Source organism: Saccopteryx leptura, chromosome 3, assembly GCF_036850995.1.
Source record: "Saccopteryx leptura isolate mSacLep1 chromosome 3, mSacLep1_pri_phased_curated, whole genome shotgun sequence".
Lineage (NCBI taxonomy): Eukaryota > Metazoa > Chordata > Mammalia > Chiroptera > Emballonuridae > Saccopteryx > Saccopteryx leptura.
The window spans coordinates 366,836,685-366,847,306 of record NC_089505.1 but is presented as its reverse complement, the minus strand read 5'-3'; the positions used below and the strand labels follow the sequence as shown (position 1 = coordinate 366,847,306).

At 60.5% G+C, this 10,622-nt stretch overlaps 1 protein-coding gene and 1 non-coding gene across 2 annotated transcripts; one reads left to right on the top strand and one right to left on the bottom strand.

The window, feature by feature from the left end:
* Positions 1–544: 544 nt before the first annotated feature.
* Positions 545–675, bottom strand: LOC136401633 (small nucleolar RNA SNORA33). Its single transcript, XR_010750655.1, has one exon. It is a non-coding gene; the product is annotated as a small nucleolar RNA SNORA33 (small nucleolar RNA).
* A 1,704-nt stretch (positions 676–2,379) lies between these two features.
* Positions 2,380–9,724, top strand: LOC136398597 (uncharacterized). The gene is made up of 9 exons (XM_066372768.1): positions 2,380–3,100; positions 3,505–3,601; positions 5,046–5,208; positions 5,278–5,395; positions 5,762–6,184; positions 6,649–6,930; positions 7,248–7,440; positions 7,709–8,373; positions 9,582–9,724. The coding sequence occupies exons 1-9, from the start codon at positions 2,380–2,382 to the stop codon at positions 9,722–9,724; spliced, it is 2,805 nt and encodes a 934-aa protein (XP_066228865.1).
* The last annotated feature ends 898 nt before the right edge of the window (positions 9,725–10,622 follow it).

Here is a 10,622-nt window from a genome sequence, read left to right as displayed (position 1 = left end):
GGGAAATCCCGTCACCGTGGGGAGAGGAATGCACACACCAGCAGCTGGAAGTGAGACCCTGAGAACAGGAAGGAGGGAAGAGGTACGCGCAGGGCTCTGACAGCATCCCCACGCTGCGTGATGAGCAGGAAGGGGAAGCGGAGATCGGGGTCTCATCTCTCCATCCCCAGGCATGCGTCCAGGTCCTGACAGCGAATGCTCAAGAAATGCGTATGGAATGAATGGACGGATGAATGAGTGGGTGGTGATGCATGAAAATGTCCTGTGGTGGTTTATCCGTCCCCACGCCAGAAGACAGCAAACGTCTACAGCCACGGTCACAGCTACTGACCTGTACACCTATGTCTGTGCCTGCGCCCACAGCTGTGTCTGCATCGATGTCACCTCTGTCCCTGGCTGGATGTCATCTACGTCGATAGGTAGACATAGGTAAAGATACAGACAAGCGGGTGGGTAGACAGATAAACTATGTGTGTGCACAGAACTTCACTTCAGGAACAGTGCCGGGTACTACAAGCATATTATTTATAATAGATTTCTTTTTTCTTATAGCCTTTTTCAGGGACCTTAATGGCTTTGATGTCATTGAGGCTCGGAACACGGCCTTACTTATCGCCAGCTTTCTCTAAATCTCTGCAGAAACACGTTCCGGCAAGCAGACTCCTTGGCCGGCTACGTATTATTTTAGTTTAATTTTCACGACAATGTCCTGTCAAGGTAAATTTCCCTGCATTTGTCCACGTGGAAACTGAGCCCCAAAGAGGCTGCCTGGTGTGCCCACAGTTGCACAGGTCGACAGCGGCAGGTGACACGGCTCCGTGGGGTCGTTCCGCAGGGCCCCGCCCCGCCGGCTGCTTCTCCCGCCACCCGTCCTGGACCGCCCAGCGGCCCGGGCCAGGCCATCCGGCAGCTCCGAGTTTTGAGAAATGCTCTTAGAAAATTCTTCACACCCGATACTGTTTACAGAGACCTGGTGGAACGATTCTCACAACTGACTTGTCAACCTTGACAGACAGACGGCGTTTGATACGATCCCACTTGACAAACAACAACAACAACAACAAAACAACCCCAAAGGTTATTTTAGGCGCTGACTAAATTTCTCAGCAGGGAGCTAATTAAAACAGGTCAGCAGCACAGCTCTGCGTAAAGCAGTGGTGTGGAAAGTGTGTCTACTTGAATGAATCACGATGAAATGAAGGGAATGAAGATTTATGAGCGAGACAGAGAAAAACTGTTAACAGAGGAGGGTGTGATCGGGAGAGTTATTGGAAGCCATGGTATCAGCTGGCAGATTCTTATGAAAAGGTTTTGAGGATTAAAAAAAAAAAAAAAAGCACTATTTCTCCCTAAAGGTCAAAACAAGCAAGAGTAAAGCCATTTCTATTTGTTGAAAATGAAACTGCAACATCCATGTCAGACCAGACTCGGGGAGCACAGGGTCTGGTTTGTCGTGGCGTCACGCGGGGTGTGTGCTGGAGACCGAAGGCAGTTCCTGACCCCGGGAGCGGCTTCCCGGGCCGAAGCAGGTGGCGTCCGGTCAGCACGGCGGGAGGGTTTCCCAAGGAGGTGTGTGCGCACGTCCAACCAGCGTGCTCTGTCCGGGTCCTGCGCGCCAGGCCTGGTGCTCCACGCTCTCCCATGCAAAGCTTACGTTTCATCAACCACGCCCGCAGCCCTGTGAGGACACCGCAGTTATCCCCACGTTCAGGAAACTCAAGCTCCAAGGAGTTGAGTGTCCTTTAGGGTAGAACCCAAAGATATCCAAGTCCATGCCCTGAAACCTGTGACTGTTACTGAAAATGGCTACAAGGACTTCGAGGATGTGATGAAGTTAAGGATCTTGAGATGGGGATGTTATCCTAGGGTGTTGGGGAGAGCCCTAAACTAATCCCATGAGTCCTCAGGAGAGGGAGGGAGAGGGAGATCTGACCACAGGAGAAGGCACGGTGATGACTGAAGTAAGTGCCACAAGCTGACGCTGAAGGTGGCACCAGGGGCCAGGACCCAAGGACTGCAAAGGGCCGCAGCTCTGCAAAGGGCAAGGCAACAGATTTCAGCCCAGGAGACTGATTTCCAACTCTGACCCCCGGATCTATGAGAGAATCAATGCGCATAGTTTCAAACCACCGAGTTTGTGGTACTTTGTTACAGCGGCTACCCGAAACGAATACAAGCGTCCTATCCAAGAACATGCAGCAGGGAGATACAAGAGCACGGCTCCGTGGGGTCATTCCGCGAGGCCCCACCGGCTGCTTCTCCCGCCACCCCTCCTGGATCACCCAGCGGCCCGCACCAGGCCATCCAGCAGCTCCGAGTTTTGAGAAATGCTCTTAGAAAATTCTTCACACCCGATATTGTTTACAGAGACCTGGTGGAATGATTCTCACAACTGACTTGTCCCGTGAGCGAGACCCGGGCCTTCTGTCTGTCCTCACCCCGAGCTCTGTTCTTATGCAACCTGCCACTTCGCGCCCTCCTCCCCGGGAACCCCTCCCCCGGCACCACCGTTGCCTCGCGCTCTCCTCTGGGCACCCCTCCCCGGCACCACGCGCGGCCTTGCGCCCTCCTCCGGGCACCCCACCCCGGCACCACGCGCGGCCTCGCGCCCTCCTCCGGGCACCCCTCCCCCGGCACCACGCGCCGCCTCGCGCCCTCCTCCGGGCACCCCTCCCCGGCACCACCGTCGCCTCGCGCTCTCCTCCCCAGGCACCCCTCCCCCGGCACCACCGCCGCCTCTGCTCTCCTCCGGGCACCCCACCCCCGGCACCACCGCCGCCTCGCGCTCTCCTCCCCGGGCACCCCTCCCCCGGCACCACCGTCGCCTCGCGCTCTCCTCCCCGGGCACCCCTCCCCCGGCACCACCGCCACCTCGCGCTCTCCTCCGGGCACCCCTCCCCCGGCACCACCGTCGCCTCGCACCCTCCTCCGGGCACCCCTCCCCCAGCACCACGGCCACCTCGCGCTCTCCTCCCCGGGCACCCCTCCCCCAGCACCACGCGCCGCCTCGCGCTCTCCTCCGGGCACCCCTCCCCCGGCACCACGCGGATCCGCACAGCCCCCACCCGCACACGGAGCTTCCCACGCGCCAGAGCTCGTGGTAAGGAAATGCAGAGTGTCTGGGCCAGAGACAAGAAAGGGGCCCTCACATTCCCTGCTCTCAAACAGGAGAAGTTGATGGCAGTTGCCTGATCCATTTTGGGAATCACCACTCCAGTACTTGTTTTTTATTCTAAAATGCATGTCCTATCCTCGGAGAGAAAACACAGTCAGCACTGTCACCTCCCTTTGAACACGTGGGCGCTGACCGGGAGTGCACACTGACCGGGAGTGCTGTGTGTGGGAGGCACTTTGTCCCTGAGGACACACCTGCCTTCACGCCTCTGCTGGGAGGGAGACGGTGCTACCGGTCTGTTACTGATGAGGCTGCAAGGGCGCATGCGGGTGACTTGTGGCAGAGACACTTCGCACGCAGTGGTGACCGCCCTAACGGGTGGGCTGCAGACCTGCAGGAGCACGGTGAGGAGACCGGAGACCCGGAGGTCTCGGGAGGAGGCATGCTGACAGACCCCCAGGAGTGGCTACGAACAGCAGCGGTCCTGTTGGCCCTGTCACCATCACTCCCAGAAAACCTCTTGAGCAATTTTTTTCAATGTCCAAACGTACAAGTCCTGGCTCTCCTGGAATAATAGGCTAAGTTTCTAAGAGAAGGATGTGTCTGACTGGTAACACATTCAGGGTTCTACTCATCCTAAAGTTTATGGTTGCCGCCTGGTTGTGTCGGACTCTTCAAGCTGGTAAACCAGAAGGCAGAAATAAGTAAGTTAGTAAGTAAGTAAGTAAATAAATAAGTTACTATCATTGCAGGAATAAATGACATGAGGCGCTGTGGTTACTGCTTTTATATACGTGTGTGTGTGTTTGTGTGTGTGTGTGTGCACTTGTGCAGGCCATGTATACACACACACGTAAGAATAGAACTCTGCTGATTCAGGCAGGTGCCTCTTTCTTTCTTTTTTTCCCTTTTTTCTTTTCACTTGTTGTTGTTACAGCGATGCTGGCTTGACCACTGGGCGCGGTGGCTGGTGCACCTCCTGTGTCCCCCCGACACCCTTCAACACCAGCACAGCTGGTGCACCTCCTGTGTCCCCCGGCACCCATCAACACCGGCACAGCTGGTGCACCTCCTGTGTCCCCCCGGCACCCTTCAACACCAGCACAGCTGGTGCACCTCCTGTGTCCCCCCTGCACCCTTCAACACCAGCACAGCTGGTGCACCTCCTGTGTCCCCCCTGCGCCCTTCAACACCAGCACAGCTGGTGCACCTCCTGTGTCCCCCCCGGCACCCTTCAACACCAGCACAGCTGGTGCACCTCCTGTGTCCCCGGGCACCCTGCAACACCAGCACAGCTGGTGCACCTCCTGTGTCCCCCCCGGCACCCTTCAACACCAGCACAGCTGGTGCACCTCCTGTGTCCCCCGGCACCCTTCAACACCGGCACAGCTGGTGCACCTCCTGTGTCCTCCCCGGCACCCTTCAACACCAGCACAGCTGGTGCACCTCCTGTGTCCCCCCGGCACCCTTCAACACCGGCACAGCTGGTGCACCTCCTGTGTCCTCCCCGGCACCTCAACACCGGCACAGCTGGTGCACCTCCTGTGTCCCCCCGGCACCCTTCAACACCAGCACAGCTGGTGCACCTCCTGTGTCCTCCCCGGCACCCTTCAACACCAGCACAGCTGGTGCACCTCCTGTGTCCTCCCCGGCACCCTTCAACACCAGCACAGCTGGTGCACCTCCTGTGTCCTCCCCGGCACCCTTCAACACCGGCACAGCTGGTGCACCTCCTGTGTCCCCCCGGCACCCTTCAACACCAGCACAGCTGGTGCACCTCCTGTGTCCCCGGGCACCCTTCAACACCAGCACAGCTGCTGCACCTCCTGTGTCCCCGGGCACCCTTCAACACCAGCACAGCTGCTGCACCTCCTGTGTCCCCGGGCACCCTTCAACACCAGCACAGCTGGTGCACCTCCTGTGTCCCCAGGCACCCTTCAACACCGGCACAGCTGGTGCACCTCCTGTGTCCCCCGGCACCCTTCAACACCGGCACAGCTGGTGCACCTCCTGTGTCCCCGGGCACCTTCAACACTAGCACAGCTGGTGCACCTCCTGTGTCCCCCCGGCACCCTTCAACACCAGCACAGCTGGTGCACCTCCTGTGTCCCCCCGGCACCCTTCAACACCAGCACAGCTGGTGCACCTCCTGTGTCCCCCAGCACCCTTCAACACCAGCACAGCTGGTGCACCTCCTGTGTCCTCCCCGGCACCTCAACACCAGCACAGCTGGTGCACCTCCTGTGTCCCCCCCGGCACCCTTCAACACCGGCACAGCTGGTGCACCTCCTGTGTCCCCCCGGCACCCTTCAACACCAGCACAGCTGGTGCACCTCCTGTGTCCCCCGGCACCCTTCAACACCGGCACAGCTGGTGCACCTCCTGTGTCCCCCCGGCACCCTTCAACACCAGCACAGCTGGTGCACCTCCTGTGTCCCCCCGGCACCCTTCAACACCAGCACAGCTGGTGCACCTCCTGTGTCCCCCCGGCACCCTTCAACACCAGCACAGCTGGTGCACCTCCTGTGTCCCCCCGGCACCCTTCAACACCAGCACAGCTGGTGCACCTCCTGTGTCCCCCGGCACCCTTCAACACTAGCACAGCTGGTGCACCTCCTGTGTCCCCCCGGCACCCTTCAACACCAGCACAGCTGGTGCACCTCCTGTGTCCCCGGGCACCCTGCAACACCAGCACAGCTGGTGCACCTCCTGTGTCCCCCGGCACCCTTCAACACCGGCACAGCTGGTGCACCTCCTGTGTCCTCCCCGGCACCTCAACACCGGCACAGCTGGTGCACCTCCTGTGTCCCCCCGGCACCCTTCAACACCAGCACAGCTGGTGCACCTCCTGTGTCCTCCCCGGCACCTCAACACCAGCACAGCTGGTGCACCTCCTGTGTCCCCCGGCACCCTTCAACACCGGCACAGCTGGTGCACCTCCTGTGTCCTCCCCGGCACCTCAACACCGGCACAGCTGGTGCACCTCCTGTGTCCCCCCGGCACCCTTCAACACCAGCACAGCTGGTGCACCTCCTGTGTCCCCGGGCATCTTCAACACCAGCACAGCTGGTGCACCTCCTGTGTCCCCCCGGCACCCTTCAACACCAGCACAGCTGGTGCACCTCCTGTGTCCTCCCCGGCACCCTTCAACACCAGCACAGCTGGTGCACCTCCTGTGTCCTCCCCGGCACCCTTCAACACCGGCACAGCTGGTGCACCTCCTGTGTCCCCCCCGGCACCCTTCAACACCAGCACAGCTGGTGCACCTCCTGTGTCCCCGGGCACCCTTCAACACCAGCACAGCTGCTGCACCTCCTGTGTCCCCGGGCACCCTTCAACACCAGCACAGCTGCTGCACCTCCTGTGTCCCCGGGCACCCTTCAACACCAGCACAGCTGCTGCACCTCCTGTGTCCCCGGGCACCCTTCAACACCAGCACAGCTGGTGCACCTCCTGTGTCCCCCCGGCACCTTCAACACCAGCACAGCTGGTGCACCTCCTGTGTCCCCCGGCACCCTTCAACACCGGCACAGCTGGTGCACCTCCTGTGTCCCCCCGGCACCCTTCAACACCGGCACAGCTGGTGCACCTCCTGTGTCCTCCCCGGCACCTCAACACCAGCACAGCTGGTGCACCTCCTGTGTCCCCCCGGCACCCTTCAACACCGGCACAGCTGGTGCACCTCCTGTGTCCTCCCCGGCACCTCAACACCAGCACAGCTGGTGCACCTCCTGTGTCCCCCCGGCACCCTTCAACACCAGCACAGCTGGTGCACCTCCTGTGTCCCCCCTGCGCCCTCAACACCAGCACAGCTGGTGCACCTCCTGTTTCCCCCCGGCACCCTTCAACACCAGCACAGCTGATGCACCTCCTGTGTCCCCCCTGCGCCCTTCAACACCAGCACAGCTGGTGCACCTCCTGTGTCCCCAGGCACCTTCAACACCAGCACAGCTGGTGCACCTCCTGTGTCCCCCGGCACCCTTCAACACCAGCACAGCTGGTGCACCTCCTGTGTCCCCCCGGCACCCTTCAACACCAGCACAGCTGGTGCACCTCCTGTGTCCCCCAGCACCCTTCAACACCAGCACAGCTGGTGCACCTCCTGTGTCCCCCCGGCACCCTTCAACACTAGCACAGCTGGTGCACCTCCTGTGTCCCCCGGCACCCTTCAACACCAGCACAGCTGGTGCACCTCCTGTGTCCCCGGGCACCCTGCAACACCAGCACAGCTGGTGCACCTCCTGTGTCCCCCCGGCACCCTTCAACACCGGCACAGCTGGTGCACCTCCTGTGTCCCCCGGCACCCTTCAACACCGGCACAGCTGGTGCACCTCCTGTGTCCCCCCTGCGCCCTCAACACCAGCACAGCTGGTGCACCTCCTGTTTCCCCCCGGCACCCTTCAACACCAGCACAGCTGATGCACCTCCTGTGTCCCTGGGCACCTTCAACACCAGCACAGCTGGTGCACCTCCTGTGTCCCCCGGCACCCTTCAACACCAGCACAGCTGGTGCACCTCCTGTGTCCCCAGGCACCTTCAACACCAGCACAGCTGGTGCACCTCCTGTGTCCCCCCGGCACCCTTCAACACCAGCACAGCTGGTGCACCTCCTGTGTCCCCCCGGGCACCCTTCAACACCGGCACAGCTGGTGCACCTCCTGTGTCCCCCCTGCGCCCTTCAACACCAGCACAGCTGGTGCACCTCCTGTGTCCCCCCGGGCACCCTTCAACACCGGCACAGCTGGTGCACCTCCTGTGTCCCCCCTGCGCCCTTCAACACCGGCACAGCTGGTGCACCTCCTGTGTCCCCCCGACACCCTTCAACACCAGCACAGCTGGTGCACCTCCTGTGTCCCCCCCGGCACCCTTCAACACCAGCACAGCTGGTGCACCTCCTGTGTCCCCGGGCACCTTCAACACCAGCACAGCTGGTGCACCTCCTGTGTCCCCCCGGGCACCCTGCAACACCAGCACAGCTGGTGCACCTCCTGTGTCCCCCCGGGCACCCTGCAACACCAGCACAGCTGGTGCACCTCCTGTGTCCCCCCGACACCCTTCAACACCAGCACAGCTGCTGCACCTCCTGTGTCCCCCGGCACCCTTCAACACCAGCACAGCTGGTGCACCTCCTGTGTCCCCGGGCACCCTTCAACACCGGCACAGCTGGTGCACCTCCTGTGTCCCCCCGGCACCTCAACACCAGCACAGCTGGTGCACCTCCTGTGTCCCCCCGGCACCCTTCAACACCAGCACAGCTGGTGCACCTCCTGTGTCCCCCCGGCACCCTTCAACACCAGCACAGCTGGTGCACCTCCTGTGTCCCCCCGGCACCCTTCAACACCAGCACAGCTGGTGCACCTCTTGTGTCCCCCCGGCACCCTTCAACACCAGCACAGCTGGTGCACCTCCTGTGTCCCCCCTGCGCCCTTCAACACCAGCACAGCTGGTGCACCTCCTGTGTCCCCCGGCACCCTTCAACACCGGCACAGCTGGTGCACCTCCTGTGTCCCCCCGGCACCCTTCAACACCGGCACAGCTGGTGCACCTCCTGTGTCCCCCCGACACCCTTCAACACCAGCACAGCTGGTGCACCTCCTGTGTCCCCGGGCACCTTCAACACTAGCACAGGTTATCCTGCTGCTCCCCTCCGTGGTCTCCCTCACGGTGTCATCCCCAGTGTCCTGTCTCCACTGCCTGCAGATATTAGCCCAGTCTCCTGCAGGGGAAAGGCATCTCCTTCTTTTGTTTGTTTCTTTTTTCGCTTTATCTCTCTAATTTCTGGTGGGCTGTATCCTCTTCCAAATGCCCACTAGGCAAAGTGGCCCTGGCTGGTTTTTATGACAGGCAGCCAAACGTCCCTCCCAAGGGAAGCAGGCACTTCTGACCAGAGCTGACTTGACTTTCCAGGGGACACCTTTGGACCCAGAAAGAGGGAACTTGGGGGGAAGGAGTGAGGGAAAGAGGAGTGGGTGTTCAAAAGACAAGCCTCATTGGCTTCACGACTTCGCCCGGGGGGATCTACAAGAACTTCTAATTTAACTGAATACTTAATTGTCCAGGATCAAGCCTAATAAAACGATATTCTCCCAGTTTGGATCTGTCCTACTCTGGACACGGGGCTCCGCCCCACCACCCACGTCCAGGTGGAGTGTTTGCTTGGAGGAAGCCTCTGAGCTCCAGCATCTTGCTCAGAACTTCCAGAGAGTTGGTCTGGACGTCAGTGGAACGTCTCTGCAGGTCAGCCCTGTGCAAATTACCGAGTGCCTGTGACGAACGACTCTCTGTGTTTCCATCAAATACAATGTGTCCACCTGGAGGGGCCAACTAGCCAAGTGATTAGAGAAGGCGCAGGTGTACCAACCAAGGCCCACCTCTCTCTCCCAAGGATCCTCCGTCTCCACCATGTGACAGTTTCCTCCCAGCTTCCCAGCCAGAGCTGAACTTCACCCCACCAACCCTTCCCCAGCTGAGAGGAGGTCCCAGACTGCAGCCTTCTGTCCCAAACACCTGGCCAGCCCCTGGCCTGGGAGCCCCCCACCGGTGTCCTCCGGCCCCCCTCCGCGCATCACCAGGAGAGCTCCCGGCACCGTTGACTTCAACCGCATTTGAGCATTAGGAAAACACAGATGGCATTGTGGTTCCCGGCTAATTGCAGCATATTCCTCTGATAAGCGATTCTCATTATGTGCTCGTCAAAACGATTATGGAGACAAGTGGAGGCTCCATTGTTCTGACTGTCAGGTCTGGTTAGTAAAAATGGAGGAGGGGTCATGAAACCGGAAGAGGGGAACACGGCTAAGCTCAGAGTGGTCTTGGGACCAGAGGGCAAGGGGTAGAAAGGGAGGAACACATCTAGGCACTTAGTGAGGACGGCTCCAGGCCCGGCTGACCACAGACGCACCCGCTGCGGGGGGTTCTACCTCGACTCGGGGCCAGAGGTTCCCCAGACGCAGAAGGAGCCAGGAGAGCTGCCCCGGTCTCCACCTTCCCGCCCACTGCCCTCGGCGCCTGCCCTCGTGAACTTGCCCTGCTGGGCTGCGCTTTTGTGCCCAGGGCACTGCATGTGTGGCTGCACTGGTCCCCAAAGGCTCCCAAAAGTCTCCACCATCGGGCCCGACATGAACACTGGCTGCGGACAGACCACGCAGGCTCAGTCCCAGCTCTGCTCGCTGTCAGCCGCTGCTCCGCACCGACGGCCTGACGCTTCCCAAGCTCAGTGTTAAGCAAGGAGCAGGAGCCGCACCTGTCCAGGCACACAGCTCCCATGAGCTGCAGGGAGCCCGGTGCGTGGTGCCCGACTCCGCACAAGCTCCCCACCAGCATCCTCTCCGTCACGGTCACAGCTGTGGAGCCAGCTCCTTGCCCCCTGCTCATGGCTTAGCATATTAGCTTGTTGGCAAGCCCAGGGAGAACAGAGACACAGCGTCCTGACACCTCACACACACAAAAGACGCTTAAGAAGCTTGTATTGAATGAGTACATTTGGATGAAGTCTCTGTGGTTGGTG

Excerpts from the sequence above, each read along its gene's own strand:
- LOC136398597 (XM_066372768.1), top strand. The coding sequence starts at position 2,380 with ATGATTCTCACAACTGACTTGTCCCGTGAGCGAGACCCGGGCCTTCTG. Across the intron at positions 5,396-5,761 it reads CTTCAACACCGGCACAGCTG|CACAGCTGGTGCACCTCCTG; the intron begins GTGCACCTCCTG and ends CTTCAACACCAG. Across the intron at positions 7,441-7,708 it reads CTTCAACACCGGCACAGCTG|CACAGCTGGTGCACCTCCTG; the intron begins GTGCACCTCCTG and ends CTTCAACACCAG.